The sequence below is a fragment of the Microtus oregoni genome, unplaced genomic scaffold (genome assembly GCF_018167655.1).
Source record: "Microtus oregoni isolate MIOR12 unplaced genomic scaffold, Mior012 000000F_ref0000247, whole genome shotgun sequence".
NCBI lineage: Eukaryota > Metazoa > Chordata > Mammalia > Rodentia > Cricetidae > Microtus > Microtus oregoni.
In genome coordinates, this window is record NW_024543059.1 from 87492998 (window position 1) to 87513704 (window position 20707).

At 36.3% G+C, this 20707-nt stretch overlaps 1 protein-coding gene across 2 annotated transcripts in view; it reads right to left on the reverse strand.

The window, feature by feature from the left end:
• Positions 1-16607, reverse strand: part of Olfm3 (olfactomedin 3) — a 191517-nt gene extending 174910 nt beyond the window's left edge. Inside the window, exon 1 of one of the 2 annotated variants that reach the window (XM_041657308.1) lies at positions 16169-16607. In XM_041657308.1, the coding sequence (XP_041513242.1) occupies positions 16169-16237 (69 nt within the window). In that variant the 5' untranslated portion in view covers positions 16238-16607. The remainder of the gene's footprint in view (positions 1-16168) is intronic. The other variant, XM_041657300.1, reaches the window with a different exon arrangement.
• Between the last annotated feature and the right edge of the window lie 4100 nt (positions 16608-20707).

Sequence of the window (20707 nt, forward strand, 5' to 3'; positions counted from 1 at the left end):
TTCTCAGATTTATTTTTAACTACTTTAATTGCTTTGGCAGAGACAAACATTTGTGTTTTGTTAATTAATGCTGTGTTCTTAAATATTAGTGCTACCAGACACATGTCAGACAACCTAAAATAACACCAAACCATTGACTCCTGGGACCTGGTTGTACAGTTGTGAAACTGGAGATAGGTGACAAAATTGTAGAGCAAGCTTGTTCCCCTCATTGTTATTTTCTCCTATGACACACCAGTTTATTTTGTGTGGCTTGAAGTACTGAAACTTAATTTTGATGTTACAATAGAATATTTTGTCATTTTTGAGATATAGAAGAACTTTTAGAGTTAATACATATGGGAATTGAGTAAAAGTCAAAATAAATAATTTTCTTTTAGTTTAAGATAAACCAACATTATTATTAAATTGTATATACAATTTAAAATCAACCTGCTGCCAGAATCAAACTTTAGGTGATAACAAACTTAAGGCTGATTTAATAGAACTATCTTGTAACTAGATAGGAGTAGAGTAAATCCTTTATTTGTCACAATGAGATATATGATGCCTTTAAGAATTTGATAATATTTTACATACACACATCTATCTATCTGACTGTCTATCTATATATGTATTGTATGTATATGTGTACATCACTGTGAGGAAAACTGAGGTCCTTTCCAAGAACAGTGCATGATCTTAATCATTGAACCATTTATTCTGCTCTGAGTAACACTTCAAACAGTTGTGTTACATTTTGTTTTGAAGACGCAGAACACGGCCCTACACTCCATCAGAGAATGTCATGAAAACCCAACTTTCAGGATTTGGATGGAGCAGACAGTAACAATCTCAAAGGGCTGACAGATATACTAAGTTAAGAGAAACAAATTTTTGATGGCCAAAAGAGGTAGGTGAATGCAAAACTAGCTAATTAGGAATGCAGCAAGTGGCTATTATAGGCACACTTGGTTGAATAAGTGTAGGGATAAAATTTCACATTACTAGTCTCATAGTTACTTTATGTACTATACTTAGAAGTAGATTGCAGATATTTTGTGAGACATTATCTTAAACGAGTCTGTGTGGCTGCTTCTAGATAAGAGTATCGTTTTGAGTAATAGATCTGATAGTAAACCTTGTCCTCCTAAATGTGGATTGATCACACTTGATGTGTTGAAGGTCTATTAGAAAAAGTGTGCCAAGTGATAATTGCAACTTCCAGACTACTTTGAGCTGATCTTCAGCTCTTTCTACCTTCAAACAAAACTAAAACCCTGTCTCTCCCTATATCTGGAATCTGAGGTTTTGCATGAGGAATACACTGGCACCTTGCCAGTGTCTTCATTTTTGCCAACAGAGAATGTTGGGCTTCCATAATCCCATAAGCAAATTCCTTAGAGTAAATTTGCCGCTGTCATTGTATCCTCTGTCTTACATTTTTGTCTCTCTCTCTGTCTCTTCCATGCATATATATGTCATTTATACATTAGTTTTGTTTTTTTCTGAGTACTCCAAATAACATAACTAAATTGTGTCCCATTCATTTGATTTCCAATTTTGCTTGAAGTTAAGATAATTAAACTTCTCAAAGATGTTTTTATATGATGTAGATCTTGTCTTGAATACTTTAGATAATCATTTCTCTGCCATTTATTGTCTCTGTAAGTTCTCTTCCTTTCCATCTGCATCAACGTCTGTCTCTGACATAGTTAGGAATAACAGAACTCTATTCACATAGAAAATGATTCATTCCTTCACATGGAATTTTAGTCTGCTTTGACTTCCTACATGCAATTTCCCTTTGATGCACTAGATATTCCTATCTTCATTTTCTAGGTTTTTTACTTTAGGTATCTCTTCCCATAGGAAATCATCCATGATCCTATACTCTCCTTGTGTCCTATACAATACTCTGTCATAAAATGCATTGTCCAGTTCAAGTACACATAAACTTATGATAATCCTACAGTAGAAAAGGGGATGGGATGTAAGATTTAGCAATTACAACATCTTTGAAAAAATTTCCTAATTCCTAAAACAGAGGTCTCCATGAGTATTTGTTTTAAAATTATTTCAGAGTAAAAATTGTCTATCCCTTGTTTTAAGTGAAATCATTTTGCATCACTGATTTATAGAATGATGGCTTTCTTTGCTTTATATTTTTAAAAGATATATTTATTTTAATTTTAGATACATGCATGTTTTGCCTGGATATATGTACATACATAACATACATACAATCTCATGGAAGTCATTAGAGTCCTGTGGAACTGGAGTTATAGTTAAAAATGTTTGAGAGTAACCAGGAGAGTCCTCTGAAGAGGAAGCAAGTCCTCTTTACAACTTAGCCATCTTTAGCAGCAACTTAAATACTTTTAAAATTAATATTTTAAAAAAAGGATTTAAGATTGCATAAGCTAAGCTGAAAATGTTTTCTTTGATGATAATAAAGATAGAAGCCTGTCCACACTTCTAGAATGTGACTAAGAAGTTTCCCCAAACTGCTTGTATATGGTCTATATAACACATACATTTCCCCCCAAACAAATGACTTTCAAAGCCTGCCATTACTTTTGTTCATCACATTTTGACTAACATGTGGAAGATGAAGAAGTCATAGTCATTCTAGTACTCAGTCATAAGTTTCCTCTTCACTTTCATATCCATTGAAAATAGGTGAGATAATTGAAATACAACACTTATCATCAAATGCTTTGAAAACTTCTTTATCAGCAAAAAATCAAATGCAAATCACTCAGTTCTTTTTTAAAATTGGTTTTTTTTGTTTGCTTTTTATATTTTTTAATTTTATGGGGTTTTTTTTGCTTTTTTATTTTTTTTCTTTCCCATATTTTCTTTTTTTTTCTTTTTTTTAAATTTATTTATTAAAGATTTCTGCCTCCTCCCCTCCACCACCTCCCATTTCCATCCCCCTCCCCCGATCAAGTTCCCCTCCCTCATCAGCCCGAAGAGCAATCAGGGTTCTCTGACCTGTGGGAAGTCCAAGGACCACCCACCTCCATCCAGGTCTAGTAAGGTGAGCATCCAAACGGCCTAGGCTCCCCCAAAGCCAGTACGTGAAGTAGGATCAAAAACCCAATGAGGATGTTCTATCGGGAACTCCCCAAGGCCAGCAGGCCTAGGTCTGAAAAAGCATGGGTTAAAACGGGACTCGCTGAACATACTGGACAATGAGGACTACTGAGAACCCAAGAACAATGGCAATGGGTTTTTGATACTAATTTTATGTTTTTAAGAAAGAAACGAAGGTATCTTTTTTATTTTACATACCAATCCCAGTTCCCACTCCCTTCCTTCCTCCCATTTGCTTCACTTTCCTCCCCATCCCATCCCCCATCCACTCCCCAGAGAGGATAAGGCACATTACTTTGGGGAAGGGCCAAGGCCTTTCTTACTATTTCTAGGCTGAGCAAGGTTTCTGTCCAAAGAGAATGGGTTCCTTAGCACTTGGGAAGTACCAGGTTAAAATGTGCTAAGGAGTTGATAGAGCTGCTGCCATGGTGAATACAAAGAATTTGTGATTGTCTGCATGAGGCAGATGAAGCCAGTCAATATTACACTATGGGGGGGGGGGGAAGATCTCCTTTAACTTCCCACTTCTGGCAGAGGATGGTTGATGGCTTTTTGGGAGAGAGAATTAGTTTTCTTTGAAGATGTGTTTCTTGGTAGATTGACCATGTTCCAGTGGATGACTATAATCATGCAAATATCAACAGCACAAATAATATGGACTTTCTAATTATATCTGACTAAAAGCAAATTGGGTATCCTGGATAAAGTCTCATTTCCTTATATGCGTAACATAGACAGAAAGAGGGTGAATATTTGACAGGAAAGGATTCTGGTTCTTATATTATTATTTATATTTTTGTGAGCCTCTGCCCGTGTGTGAGAGTGCACACCCATGTGGAAATCAGAGAAAGACTTTCAGGAGTTGGTTCTTCCTTTCTACTTTGAGTACTTGGGTTTCAAACTCAAGTATTGAGGATTATGTGCTAAGAGCCTTTATCAGAGCCCTTTTTGAATACTGTTCTCCCTGTTTCCTTATCGATGAATCATTTTGTTTTGACTTTGGTATGTGAAGACAGTAGAAACATTATGACACTTACTCATTCCTCTTCCAACTGAATTTTCAAGAGGTGATGAAAGCGAAAGACATTGAATTAGAGTCAAATATATAACATAGCTTGATGTCTCATTTGTTAATATTTTTGTGTCTATAATTATTCATATGTGGTAAATCTATAAAGATTTTGTAATAGACTAATTATGTTTTTTGCAAATATAAGTTTTTAGTTTTTATTTAAATAATCTGTAAGACTGACGCAAAAGGAGAGTAGAATAATGAACTGAATACTGAGAAGTAATACTTATTAGTGTATTAAGAATGGCATTTTGCTATTCATTGTGCACATTTAGTATTCTAGGAAACTGAACCAGTAACCATTCAGAGGTTTCCCAAAACAAGATTCTTAGAGTGTTCCAGAGATAGTTTCAGGCCCTAGCTTTCCATACTACTAATTTCACATTGTTCCATTCCACATAAACTTTCCTGTTTCCTGTCAATGTATGCAATTCTCTGATTTGATATGGTTGCTCTCTTCCATTGTCTCCATTTTATATGCTGAATTAATAATAATTTGATTGAACCTCTTGAGAGAGGAAAAATGTGTCTTTATCAATATGATTATGTACAAATGGACAGGATGTAATTCAGTGTTTAGAGCTTCATTCTTTGCAAATCAAGGTGCAAATAAGGAAGAGAAAATGTCCTGAATAATGAATATTTCTTCTGTCTTCTATTCTTCTTACTAGGAAGCATTATGAGTTAACTGAACTATGAAAACTTTACTACAAAGGTGAATATTGACAGGAAGTGAGAAGCAGTCATGTCTCAGATTAATGTCTATAATAATATGTGAATACCCAGTGTTGGTACAAGGAAGTAGATATTATTGGGGTGTTTGTACCTATATACACTTCTGAGGGTTTCAAGCTTCAAGCCATCACTAAATATAAACAAACACTTTCCCTAAAATCATCTTTCCCTCCCCCCTTTTAATTTCCTTTATCCTATTGCCACTGTTGACCTGGATGGAGGTCACTTGGTAACCCAGGCAGGCCTTATTCTCCTATCAGTCTTCCTGCTCCAATGCTCCAGGTGCAGGGATTATGGGCTTCAAATATTACCACAGGCACCACTTATTTCATTTGTATTTAATCCTGATTGCTTTTATTTCTTTGCTGTGCTGTTTTATAATTACATTATTTTATAAAGTTTTTGTTTTCACTTTAGGTCAGATACTTACACCTGTGGACTTGTCTTGCTTTGATTGACAAGAAATTTGTGATGGGTTTTCACTAAAAAAAAAGACACAATGAATAAAAACCTGGCTTCCTTTATTGACTCAATTTTTTTATCTTCAGCTATCTTCTCTCCAGTTTTGTCTCGGTATAGTAAGAGCTCTATATTTGGGATGAGCTTTTCAACTATGTATATTTCTTCAAACTTATCACTGAATGCTATAATATATTTGATAACCAAACTGAAGCCACTTTAGTCTACCCCTGTCTGTCTGTAGAATATTTCTGCAACATTGCCTGTATTATAATAATTAAAATTTTTAGTGAGTTTTGAGCCAGGTAAGGTTTCAGTTTGTTCTGAATGGCAGTCATATTGCTAAGATCTAGTCAGTGTGTCTTGAAACACATTAGGTGTGAAAATATTAACCTCTGCTGCTTGTTCCAGATATGCAATTCCCTACACATCAATAGAGGTAGATCATTCCCAGAAGTGATGGCATCTTCTGTAAGGTAATATTTCACCGGTGGCATTTTGTTACCAGTGCATCAACACTTTGAATACGGACTCTCTATTTGAAGAATTCCTGACATCTGGAATTGCTCCCTCTAGTACTGCTATTTAAATCATCCTGGGATAATGTTTCTTAATCATCTTCAACTTAGTTGGAAAAATTAAAAGGATTGCCTATTCAATTCATGCCCCTCCTTGGGTTATCAAGATAACTGGCGGTTTTTTGGGGGGATGTTTAAACAACTTTATTACTGGTATATCTTTTCAGGGCATTTTAACCTACAGAATTAATGAAAAAGCTTACTTTATCTGATATTAGTGAGTTATATACACATTACTGTACCTATTTCATTAATAATTAGCTATTATGCTATAGAGTCGTGCTAACCTCAAATAGTAAGATTAGAGAAGCCTTGTCTTGCATTACATAATGCCATGTAGGTCCTTACAATCATAGATCTTGAGAAACATTTCAAAAGACTAGATTTTTGAAGCAATAAGTAATGTGCTGGCTTATTAAACAAAGTTAAGACATTATTTAACCAAAAAAATAGCTATGAGAAACACACACACATACACACATGTGAACACACACATTTGTTTAGATATAAAATATTTCAATTTATAAACATAGATAAAGAAAATGGACATTTTAAAACAAGAAAACCAAATAAGGAAAAGTAGATATGTAAACCTTGACATTAAGGCATATGAAACAGGGGGGAAAAAGCCATGAGATCATGCAGTAAACCTCATCCCAGAGAGCCTGTGCTAAGATGTTCAGCTGGGAGTGAAGATTAATAAAAAAAAATTATGGAGATGCTTTTCAGCATTAGTCAAAATAAGCTGATACAAAATTTTAAAGGCTTTAAAATAAAAGTCCTACAATCAGTCTTGCCCCCATCCTTAGTAACTTATCTAGTGGGAGAATTTATTAAATACAGGACACAGCTACATTTCAAACAATTTTAAAGAATTGAACTGTTCCGTTGTTGACTACTCCAGAGGTGGTGGGGCCTGGAAGAATGAAGCCTGTAAATGTGGATTAAAGTCTCATTTAATAGCCAACTTTATTCAGAGAATCAGACACTTTATAGTCTGAGGGCTAAGAGGAGTCACATGAGTAATGTGTACTCTCACAAGGGCAAACTGCACATGGCAAAAACATGCTTTTCCATAAAGGCATATGAACAAATAACAATAGCCAGTTGTAACGAATAACTGAAGTATACTCACTTCTATCTACAACCCCTGGCAGTGGCGCAAAAACACATCCTGAGAACAATTCGTTTTTTTTGGAGAAACTGAGGTTACAAGACTCTTGTCTTCTTTTCTTACAGTTTTCGCATAAGGACTAAGAATTCTCACTCCGTTCTTGGATCATGTTCTGAATTTGTTATTTTATGTATTTATTTATTCATTCAATAAGTACTTAATATAAGGATAACGGGCTGAGATAGTTATTAGGTAGTACAGGACAAAAGAGTGGCGAAGACATAGAACGCAGAGGCTGCCCTAAGGGTTTGGACGGGAAGGATTCAGAGGATGGCTTTTGCTTAGTCCATAATGGATTTCCCATGGAAGTCGAAGGATATGAGTTACATCACCAGTCACCAGAACTCTAAAATGCAGGGAATGGAAGTTCAGGGGAGACAGAACCAGGAGGACCCCTCAAGTATGCCTGTCAACCAGTCTAGTTAAGTCAAATGAGTGAGATACAGTTACTGTGAGACATCTGTCTCAATAAAAATAAGATGGGTAGTGATTGAAGAAAACACCAAGAAGGTCTCTGGTTTGAGCACAAGCGCGCACGCGCACGCGCGCGCGCGCACACACACCACCCTTCACATACACACCACATCACACACACACACATCACCCCCCCATATACACACCACACCACACACACACCACACCACACACACCACCCTTCACATACACACATCACACACACACATCACCCCCCCATATACACACCACACCACACACACACATTGCCCCTCCTTACACACACACCACCCCCTATACCACACACACAGAGTAAAAGATACATAATATAATAAACATCTTATTACTTAACAAAAGAGATACAATTGTAACATAAAATAGCAATAAATGCTGTATAAATATTTTTAAAGACTCGGTTTGAAATTGTTATGTAAATATGGGAGAGAAAAAAGATCCATTCTAATTCCTATTCTCCTGTCGCTATTCTGTGATAGACATAGTGTCCATGGCTATAGATTTTGAGGGAGATAAAGCACTCTTTTTAATGTTATTTTATTGGGATTACTTCTTTTTCAAGTGGAAGAAATACCACACAAGAGTTTATAGAAAATGTTATATTTGAGCTGCATATTAAATTTATATAAAATCTTACATACGGGAAAAAAGGAAGTTCTTTTTGGAAGGGGCAAAGCATGAGACCCACAGCATTTGCAGTTTCTTCACTAAACTTATTTTTGTTCTCCTGGAGGTTTGCTTTGATAGTGACAAAAGGTCTGGCTTTAACACATTGCAGCACCTTGTTTTGGAAAAAAGAAGAGATAAACGTTCTTAGGAAACATTTTAATTTTATTGTTGTGCCAGGTGAATTGAGGTTGTTTGAGACAGGACCTGGCTACATAATACCAGGCTAGTGTAGAACTCGAGATGCTGTTTCCCATCACTCTGAGTGTTGGGGATTACATACATTTTCCACCATGCTTAACAACAAAATTTCTTAAAATTATTTCAACAGTGTTTGGAAGCTATTGTTAATGACATTAAAATTGCATGATGCTTTCTAGAGAGCTAAATTTATGCTAGTTCTATGCCTGTCACATTCTATCACAAGTAGTTGAGGTCATGTAAACATCATTATTGCACAATGTGCAAACAATTTAAACTAATATTATCTTTTTAATACTCCTTCTTTATGAACTATTGCAAGGAGAGACTGCTTGTTCATCCCAACTGCCTGGCTAGCTTAGCCCCGAAATAACCACATAGAAACTGTATTAATTAAATCACTGCTTGGTCCATTAGCTCTAGTTTCTTATTGGCTAATTCTTATATCTTAATTTAACCAATTTTTATTAAACTGTGTATTGCCACGTGGCAGTGGCTTACGGGGTAAAATTCCCAGCATCTGTCTCTGGAAGATCATGCCATCTCTCTAACTCTGCCTCCTTTCTCCCAGCATGCCATTTAGTTTCCCCCACCTACCTAAGTTCTGTCCTATCAACAGGACAAGGCAGTTTCTTTATTCATTAACCAATGAAAGCAACACATAAGTGGAAGGCCCTCCTACACCAATGAGCAAATTCTATCAGCAATATTATTCAGTTGCTTTTATGTATTTGTTGTTCTTCATATAATTTATGTAAGTTGGGTTAGAAGAAAGGAATGGAGTCATAAATTCCTCGGATGAATTTACTGTTTGATGAACAACACCCATATACATGCTATTACAAAAACCAAGAGGCAAGATGATGCCAAGAACTTTGTAGAAATCTTGTAAAAAGTAACTAAGAATACAAATAAATACGAAGGAAGACAGAAAAAAAGTCTACAAAGCAATTCTCCACATAAATGTGGTCCTTTTTCCATGGTCTTCTTGCCTTGAACATTTTGAGATTCAGTAAATGACAAAAATTCCTTTCCTCATCTCTTTTTTTTAAATGTTGCATTGGACTATCACAGAATTTTAATTACTTTATTGGTGCCACGCTGTGTATAGTCATGCAAACCTATAATTTGTATACTGGGTCACATATAGGTTAAATTTGAGTTTATATATCCAGTTTGTTTGTGATCTGCCCACTATTAGCCTAAGTACTTTGAATTATTTTTGAAATTAAGGAACCATTTGCATTTTGTTTGGAATAAGTATAAATGTAGATTTCTGCATGATGGGTTTCAATTGGAATTTTCACAAGAACTGTAGGCTGGCTTTGAGGAACTTTTCATAAATTTAACATTTCTGAAAGTTGAGAAAGGGTAACAGCAAGGGAAGAGGGGCATGAGAGGTACTCTGAATGATTCTGAGTTTTTAATGTATGAGGCAAAAGGGTTTTAAGTTTGATTAAATGTCCATTGGCAGAATTATAATATTTGCAGGTAATATTGCAGTTTAAATGTATCTTCATATATTTTAATGTTATTAGTTATTCTGGAAGTTCCATTGCCATGATATTAGTTACAGGTATGAGCTATAGATTAGTTAATTGACCATGGGCAAGTTTAATGATGAAGAATTAAAAGACAATTCCTGTGATTTCACGATACTTATCTGATTTCATACTAGACGAGAAATTTATTTTAAAACTACATATTTTGTGTCTTTGCAGTAAGTCTCTCTGTGTCTGTCTCTCTCTCTCTCTCTCTCTCTCTCTCTCTCTCTCTCTCTCTCTCTGTGTGTGTGTGTGTGTGTGTGTGTGTGTGTGTGTGTGTGTCCTTGGCTACATGTGCCCATGTAGCGTCCAGACTACTGCTTTCTGATTAATTACTTTGAGACATGTCAACAATGAACCCAAAAGTTTGCCCCTTCTTGGACAGGATGCTTGAGTTGGCATGGCCACATTGAGTCCAACTGTGTTCATGTAGAGCTGAGTTTCCAGGCATGTTTAGCTATGTTGAATTTGATATGGGTTCTGAACATTCAAATCAGGTCCTCATATTAGCACAGTAAGTATTCTTCGTCACTGAATCACCTCTCCACCTCCTAAAAATTGTATTTTAAAAGTTATTTTATAAATGTTTTAACTTCAATGTACTGTACAGCAAGCAGCAATTTTTTTGAGAAAGCAGCAAATAAAATTTTAAATAAATATTACAACCATAGTGTTACCTTTGTATCAAAAAACAATTTCTAAGGTTTTAACTGAGAAGTGTCATACACTGAGTTGACAAAATCCTACTTTTTGTTGTTTTAAAATGCTCAGGGACCATATCTCAACCATGTTTTTGAATTTAAACAAGGGTAGTGTTTAAAGACCCTTTGCTCTTACTGGAACACTTTAAGACCAACCGGGAATGATTATTCATATATTCCAATTAACAGATCATCTCAATGACCCAATGTAACATTACATCAACTATCAAGAGAGCAGTTTGATTTTGAATCTCTTCTCTTAGCTTCACTACTGCCAATTAAGTTTTGATTGCTTTTAGGTAAAATTTTGGTTAATTAACACTTAAGTAAGTCAGGTGGAATGTCTTATTATACTGTGTGCAATTTTATCCAGTTTTCTGACATTTTTTCTTATTATAAAAATTGAGTTTTTTTTCTAAAAATTTCCAGACTTTAGAAAATTCTTGGACATGTTTTAGCTTGGGAGAATCTGCTACAGACTATGAACTTTGGTGTGGACCCCTCACATACCTCCCACCTCTCTTCAGTGAGAAGAAATCTTTTTAGAGAGTAAATAAGTTTTCACTTTGCTTTTCAAAGACAATGTTTCAATAAATAACACATTTTTTCTTGAAGTAGGAAATGTTGGCCTTCGGCATCAGTAGACAGGTAAATGATCCTGTCAGGTTTGATGGATAGGTGATGACAAAGAAGTCATAAACCATATTTCACATATGAGGGGATAGGAGAACAGGACTGTGGTGTAGAGATCAACCAATTGGAGGCTCTGAATTCCAATTACAAGAGTAGGAATAGCATGCTATTATTTTAGAGGTTTGTCCTCAGGCCTTCTAATGTTGTGATCTCACTAAGTATAACCCATAAAGAAAATGATTAAATTTTGATGAAGTATCAAACATTATGGTACAATGAGAGAGTTATTGTATGGTGTAACAAAAAGGTTTTGAGAATATGAAGCTAGGAAGATATCTAAGTTCATAAAGAATTAACCATGTAAGAGTCGGATTCAGTGTCCTGATCATCATGTGTTGGGCCTCTTGGGTGCCAATAATCTCAGAACATTCTGAAGGTAGAGACAGGAAGTCTTTTGGGAAAAGTCATATCAGCAATCTTGGATTTCAGTAAGAAACCCCCCTTAAGTAAAAAAAAGTAAAACAAGGTCGAGGAAGACCTCTACATTAAGATCTCCACACATATGCCTGCATGCATATTTCATGTGTATCTGTCCGTATTTATATGAACATGAATGTACACATGCACGTGCAACTTACACATGCACACACATAAGATTGCCTAATGATTTCATATTAAGGGCCCTGGTATCATGCTTCTCACAGTGTCATGAAAAGTGATACATATCAAGAGAGAGGCAGAAACAGAAATAACGGACCCAAGAGTTTTCTTCTGTTAGTGAGTAGTAATCACACAAGAATCAGTTGCAAAGATTCAGGAAACACACTTTTTAAAGAAAAATGAAGGAAATCAGTGCCGCTGTAACCTTTTCAACTTTCCTGAAGGAAGAATGGGAAATAATATTCACTTTTCCAAAGTAAAAGTTCAATTAGGTTACAGACGACTTAGACAAAGTGAGAACAGAGAGATTTTTTTTCTTTTTCAAATATAGAAGGGCTACCCTGAACACTAGTTATTTATTATTGCAGGGGTACTGGTGTGAATCTATATAATCTTGCCAAATACCATTGATCTATGTACTGTTCTAATTTAGGGTGATCATTTGAATGGGTATTTTGAGACATTTACCAATATAACTATTGAAATTCCTTTCATTTCCATCACACTCATATTGCTTTCTTGCAATTCTCTTATTTAGGGCAGGAATTCTGTCTATGCTTTCTTGGCTGGAAAAAAATAGTTTGGTGCTGGGATTAGTGCTGAATCATAGTTATAGTTTGTGCCTGAGATGCTAACTAGCTTTACGGAGCTAAGTTCAGAGCATAATTTTTTAAGTTGAGAAGAGTGCACCCTTAGTTCAAGCAATGTTCTCTTAGCAAGACATTTTGCAAAAAATGTTCATACTATAATTATCATGTCCTTAAAGTACAGCAGTCTCAGCACTGTGGAGATATGTCCATTTCACCTTTTTTGAGATGTTCCTCAAGTGGGACTTGAGTATAAACACCCTGTTTGCAGCCTACCCTGAAATATTGACTTCGTCCCATCTTCATGGCTCAGCACTGCAGAGGAGAACACTCTGTGCTCTGATTCATGGGGATTGTGTTTTACTATAATGTTCAAATGATGATCTGTTGAAGTTTTTTTTTTTTTTAAAAGAAAAGAAGCCCACTCTCCTATCAAGGTTATTACTGAACTCAATGCCTTCACTTTAAAAGCACAGAGATGCCACCTAGCAGCCATTGTCAGGAATTTCCTACCCAGACATGCTGCTGTGTTGAAGAAACTGAAAATTAAGTCAATTTGTACACTGCTCTGTTTTAAGATTGTACTATTTTTTTGACAGTGTGGCATATTGCCTATGATTCCGATTTTTCATCACTAGGGAATTGATTGACATCTCTTAAAATAAGTAATCTCATATGCTTTTGAGTTTATATTTTTTTCTAAAATGATCTTGGAGCTTGTTAATTAGACTTTAATTAAGAACACATAATTCAAATGAATTTTCTGAGAAAAAAATCAATATTTCTATATGAAAATACAAATAATTAATTAGTGGTGAATTGCCTTCCTTTGGCAAGGAACTACTAATCTTTCCAATTTTGTAATGCATTAAATGAGAAGAAAGAAATTGAGTACATGCTGAAAGTGGAGTTTATTCTATGAATATAGATGTTTAAACATTTTAAATTGTAATAAAATTTGTTTCCAAGTAATTTACTATAATATGGGGATATCTAGGCAGTTTATAGACTATAATTAAGACAGATAAACCTCGATTGCAGCAGGGGAAGGGGAATCCATAGATGCAAACATTATATAGTCTTTCATAAGATGAAATTTGGTAGTAGCGATAGCAAGTTATTATCTTCTTAATAATTAAACCAGAAAACAGGCAGAGATTTAGAATGGTGATATCTGATGTGGATAGAATCATATACCTTAAAATACGTTTGAATTCTAGAGATCTTCTCCTTTGCCATTTCTCTGTACCCATACATGGTTATATTTATATTTACAATCAAAACATAATTTATAAGATGGTTGAGCATCAAAGAAAGGAAATTCATTCTTGAAATTTATGTTGCTCTAGTGTTCCACTCATATGAAAAGAAGCAGGTTAGATTTTCTATTTCCATTATATTTCTTAAGAAATGTCTGTATGTTCCCAAACATCAAAGGCAACTTTTCACAGTTCTGAACTTGAAAACTCTAAGCTTAACTGAACGGAGCCGAACCACTGTTGAGAAAATGTTTACTCTGTAGGCTGATTGACAGTTATTTTGAGGGCACAATGTTACTTTTTGAAATGTTCTGTTTGATAAAGCTTGGTAAGCAAATACACTTTATAAACATAAAATTAGGCTCTATTCACTCCCATAAAAGTGATATTTTGTCTATGAAGCCAAAACATTCATATATTGAATTACTTGGTACAGAATTTTTAATATTCTCTGTTATTTCATGTTAATATAGAGCAAAATATCATGAAGATGTCTTTGAATGCTGTCTGGAAACATCTGGATGCTGAGAACAGTTTGTAAAGTGAATGAGTTTCTCAACTCTACGGCATTCAGAGTTTGCCAGTGACCTAATCAGAAAGTTTTAAACACTGTATAATCAGAAATTTCATAAAAAATAACAAAGATGAAATTAACAAAAGAAGATGTTTATTTGAGGAAGTCATCTCTTTATTTAGCATAATATTAAGAACTAACTGCTGACAAAGATGGTATTTTTACGTTAAAGATTCTAGTCATATTCAGTCCATCAAATAAGCAGTCAATAAGAACTTGCCCTTCCAAATTCTTAAGAAAAGCCATAGCCCATGTTAAGTTCAGGAACTAATTCAGTACTAATTTATTAATTGTGTTCTTAAAAGTATACTTTTGCAAGGCATTCGCAATTAAATAGATGAGAACATGTAGTCGCAACTTTTAGCCAGTATCACGTGTAAGTCGGAATAGGATATGTCACTATAGGTGCAGGAGCATAAAGGGAAAGAATAAAAAATACATAAACAGAGTGGTGACGTCTTATTAGGTGTAAAATGTTTTACAGCTATACCTTAGTAAACGCAATGTGACATTAGGCTTATTAAGATGGCTCTTACATGTTGTTTGAAGCTTTCAGAATGTCAGCGTCAGGACCACTATAGGTTGAGAATGAAATTGTTTTATTTTCCTCAGATCTCTCCAAATATGAAAACCCTGCAGTATTATTATACCACTATAATTCTATAACATATATTAGGTTAGGCTTTGAAATGTCACAGTCACAATGATAGATTGTAGTTGGTTATATCTTAGTTATAGTCCATTGTCTTAATTAAACAGACAATGCCAGCCAATAAAATAACTTTACAAGACTCAAAACACAGCACTGAATGCATTTATAATACGGCATAATTTTCCCACTCCTATCACAGTGCTGTCCACCAGCTAAGTACGGAAAGAAAAATGCTTTTCATCCCTTTCTCTATCAGCTGCCTTTTCTCTGACTCTAGAGAACTATGCATTTCTTAGAATGCTTCCCTCTCAGAAATGACTAGCCTTTATCATTATGGTTTTCCTCACACATCGCTGAAAACATGCTTCCATCCGTCTCTGCTTTGTACCAGAGGAGCTGAGCGTTCACTTTCCTTGCTGGATAATTTACAGAGTTCCACAGCTATATCGTAACTCATCCTTTCTATTGCTCTCCTTAGTTTAAGAGGCTTCTCTCTTCCCGTCTCAGCAAGGATCACCAGAACTTCCTTGGGATTCCCTAATTTTCCTCAGTAAAAGGAAGGAAACACGAAGTCCCTCTCGCAGCAGCAATGTCTTTTAGCCATGCAGATAGTGTAGCTTTGCTGCTCTGCCTTGTGTTACAAGCAGCCTCCCCAATGTTTTGGACACAAACCGCAGCACGTCTGCGATGGGAGTATTATTGACCAGCATCAGCTGGAAACGCTTCCCTGCTTTCAACAAAGAGACCGCTCACCATCTAACACAGGCATATAAACTGCATGGTTTCTACTGCAAACTCCCTCTGATGGCCCGTCCTACTTCAGAAGAGAGCATTAAGCAGCTGGACAGCGAATAAGCTAAATTCCCCGGAGAACCGCATTGCTCGCTACACATATACATTATCGCCTCCGGTCCCTCCTCCCCCACTTCACAGCAGGACTCTACCTTAAGAAGCTAGCTAGCCCTCTGGTAGTTCACCTTGTTATCTTTAGAGCACTGTGGATGCACCAGGCACCACAGGGTAGCCAAAAGAAGTCCCCCATGCAGTATTGGACATTTTGCCCCCATCTTCATCAAGTCATTATATTTTGCACATTTATTTCAAACAAGTCAAAATATTGCCCCTACCTTGGAAGGGTCTAATCCGGCAAGTAAAGACAGAAGAAGGAGGTTGAGAAGGTTGGACCTCGCCTGCATTCTGATGTGGGTTTTTGCCTCTCTTTACTCTGTTTTATGTAGCCACTCCACTCACTGCGGAGACCTTTCCCACGTCAGCTGCACTTTCTGCCTGCCAGTCAGAGCAGAGTAGAGGCAGAGGCAGCGACGGCAGAAGCAGCAGAGGCAGCAGCAGCAGCCGCCCTGGGGGGCGATCATTCCGCAGGCATCGCAGAGTGGGGAGTCGGGAGTCGGGGAGCACAGAAGGCTGGGACCCGCTGCAGAGGGCGCTGGCCGAGGTGCTGAAGCGCCTCCACCTGGTGCGCCCCGGTCTACCCTCTCCCCTTTTGCTAGCTATCCAGCCCACCTCAAAAGTTTTGACCCAAGAAGATAAAAGGAGTAACTGCTGAGAGGTGTGGAGACCTGAGCAACGGATATGACATCACTACAGCTCCTGGGGTTTTGTAGGTGGGGGAGTATTTTGCGGGAATTTGTTAACCAAAGGACTCTCACGCTCCAGTTCAGGCTTTGCTGGCAACTTGAGCTGCAGAGAGTCAGCTGTACACAGTATTATGAAACAGGCACCACACTGGAACCTTCTGTCATTGACAGAGGACTCGATTTCAAATTGGTGCTTTAGATAAAGTTTGCAACTAGACTGACAATGTTCTTTTGGGTTTGGTTCGGTTTTGTTTTTCTATTCAAGGCACATGTTTTATAGACTCATTTGATTATTCAGAGATATGTATAGCCACTGATGGACACTTAATTGGAAAATGTTTTGGGTAGAGCAGTGTACACTTATTTAGGGGGAATTCTGTAAGTCTGAAAATACATTGCAGAAATAAATGACGTGCCTTTGTAGTTTCTTTTAGTACAGATACACTCCATTAGTCCCCTCAACTGATCTCTCCCTATTCATCCCTGAAATCTAGTCTCCTGGTCAACTTGATCTGTGCTTGTATCTGAAGAAAATTTCATGTGGGTACACAGTGGTATTACAGAGTAAGTGATTTCTAAGTTTTGAACTAATCAAACTGTTTTTTTTTTTCCAGAAAGGAGTCCTGGGTTGGGAGTAGGGAGACTAGTCAGCAACGAAGAGCAAAGAGTCTTCACTCACACTGAAACATGACCGCACTCAGACAACATTATTTGTCTGAAACTCAAACAATGCAAATGTCCTCAATGAGATAAACAGATGGAAAGAATTTGACATCCACTAGAAAAAAATGTTTTCATAAAATCAGCATACTGCAGCTTTTATTATTTTTATAAGAAGCAATGTTTCCTAAGAGCTATGGTATGCAAACCAGAGCTATGGCCTTGCTTATGTGTACTTTCTTTTTTTTTTTCTCATTTTTTTTATTGAGAAAAGGAGAAAAAAAAAAAACAAGTTTCCACCTCCTCCCAGCCTCCCTTTTCCCTCCCCCTCCTCCCACCCTTCTCCCCCTCCTCCAACCTTCTCCCCCTCCCCCCACTCCTCTCCCCCTCCCTCTCCAGTCCAAAGAGCAGTCAGGGTTCCCTGCCCTGTGGTAAGTCCTAGGTCCTCCCCTCTCCGTCCATTCCTAGGAAGGTGAACATCCAAACTGGCTAGGCTCCCACAAAGCCAGCACATTACATAGGTTCAAAACCCCGTGCCATTGTCCTTGGCTTCTCATCAGCCCTCATTGTTCGCCATGCTCAGAGAGTCCAGTTTTATCCCATGCTTTTTCAGTCACAGTCCAGCTGGCCTTGGTGAGCTCCCAATAGATCAGCTCCACTGTCTCTGTGGGTGGGTGCACCCCTCCTGGTCCCGACTTCTTTGCTCATGTTCTCCCTCCTTCTGCTCCTCATTGGGACCTTGGGAGCTCAGTCCAGTGCTCCAGTGTGGGTCTCTGTCTCTATCTCCATCCATCACCAGATGAAGGTTCTATGATGATATGCAAGATATTCGTCAGTATTGCTATAGGATAGGGTCATTTCAGGTTCCCATTGGTTGAGGTATCAGATGCATATTGTGTACAAAATTTGCCTCTAAATTTTCACTTAAACAACTCCATTATTTTCAATGTAAGCATAACCGTTAGGATTTAAATGTTTAGACAGGGGCCAGGCGGTGGTGGCGCCCGCCTTTAATCCCAGCACTCGGGAGGCAGAGGCAGGAGGATCTCTGTGAGTTCGAGGCCAGCCTAGTCTAGGAGAGCTAGTTCCAGGACAGGAACCAAAAAGCTACAGAGAAACCCTGTCTCAAAAAAAAAAGAAAAAAAAATGTTTAGACAGGTATAATTATGAAAGTTTCATATCATACTGTCTCTTTCATCAAGTTATTATTCATTCTGCACTTGTGTATTAACTATTTTGATTCTTTTTTTTTTACAGAATGTAGATAACAGAAAGCAAACTACATCTCAAAATTTCATTATAAAGGAATGGATTGTGCATTTGAAGTGACCACAGAATAATAGAAAAGGGGTAAAATTACTTAGTAATTATTTACTTAATTAATTACAACCCAACAATCAAAGTCACATTTATAATTTACAATTAATTTTTGCATGAAAAATTGAAAGTATTTATCTTGAAAATGCCGTTGTGCCCACACACTGTGCGATAACTTTCTAGAGAATCTTTATAGCTGTTTTTTAAATTTACATCTTTAAAAAACCTATTTCCATTCTATTATTAACATGGTATAATAAAAAGGTTTTTTTTTAGAAATTCATATATAAGAGTTAGAATTCTTATTCTCAGCAATGTAAAATCCTCTGTGAGACTGAAGATTCAAAATTTTTATCAAGATGTGATGGTTGGCAGAACGTTTATTGTTTTTTTATGTAGTCTGCAAGTACATGTAATAATGATTAGATAACAATAATTGTACTACTTGTATTTAGACAAATTTTCTCTTCCTAAATACCATAAAATATCTACTTCATATGATGAAAACATCATTATACATTGTAAATTTCAAGATCAACAGGTATTCTTGTAGCAACATTTCTTTTTGTAGAAATAAAATACTTTGAGTTTAGGTTCACTATATTAATAATTGGGACAAGAGTTCTGTGTGGAAATTTGCCCTTGTAGCTCTGTATTTTTTGCATTTTTCAGCATTGGGGTAGCATTTGTAACACAGGCTTTATAAAACTAAGTGCGGGAAAGCTTGCCAGATAGAACTGATAGGGAGGGATGATGATGTCTAGGGCTCTAAACTAAGTACTGTGTGGTAATTATATTACAAATGAAAACAGATGATCAGAGCATCCTTACAGCACACTTCTTCAAGAGAAACTCAGTCATTTGTAGAGAACAATCAAATTCAGTAATAAATCAAAGCTGTACTAAACCTGCCACGGTACAACAGAGCTCTAAACAAAGCAGCAGAAATCCACAAGCTCCCTACCTCCCTCTGGCTCCCTGCTAAAATAAAACAGCGCAATTGCTTTTTCCTCCAAGTAGACTTCTATGCCTTTTACGTAGTCATTTGTTTTGTGTCAAATACTTCTCACACTTCCATACAATTAGTTTAATGACACTGAGTACATACTGTGCAATGCATCTGTACATAGCCATCCATGGAGTATTTCTTGTGTAAGGGGAAAAGTCCATGAAGTGCTGTGAATTTTGTTTTACCTTAGTTCATCTAAAGGGTCATTCAATTATAGGAAAGAAGTGTCTACTTTATTTCAGAAGTGTCTTGTGATTTCAGATTAATAACTACTGTCACCTTAAAACATATTCCAAAATATTAACAAAATATGTAAATTTTAATGTTAATAAATCCTGAAATTTAAGTAGATGCATGAAAATATTATTGGTGTGGGAAGTCCTCCTGTATATATGTTGCTTTTATTGGTTAATAAATAAGCTACTTTCTTCAGCCAATGGCTTTACACAATTTAGCCAGGCTGGAGGAGATATATTAGAGAGAGAGTAGGCAGAGTCAAGGAGAAGCATTGCGCTGCCAGACAAGAAAGACATGAGCTGCCAGCCAGAAACTTGCAAGAAGAAAATAATAGAAATGGGTTAATTTAAGATATAAGATCTAGCTAGCAATACACTAAAGTGATTGACCAAGCAGTGATTTATATAATATAGTTTCTGTGTGTTTATTTTGGGAGTCTTGGTGACCAGAAAATGAAAAAACAACCTCCTCCAACATATTATATTCCTGTAAATACCTGAGAATATTAGCCTGTTATGCCAAAAATAGACATAATTTATTTTGAAATCTATACAGCATTACAATAACTTTATTTAGTAGCATTAAAAGTGTAAGTTTCAAAAATAAAGTTGTATGCATAGGAAATACTAAGAATAATTGAAAGTAATAAAATGTGTGTACTTGATATTATAAAGGAAATCCTTATTTGCATAATTCATTAAAAACCATTTTAAATATTTCAGTATTGTTTGAATGAGAGGCTATGGTATATCTCTTTCATATTTTTTATGATATCTTCAAATTTTAAATATGTCTTAGTGTACTAAAGAAAAATCCCATACTATTTTGGTTTCATTAGTTTACTAACA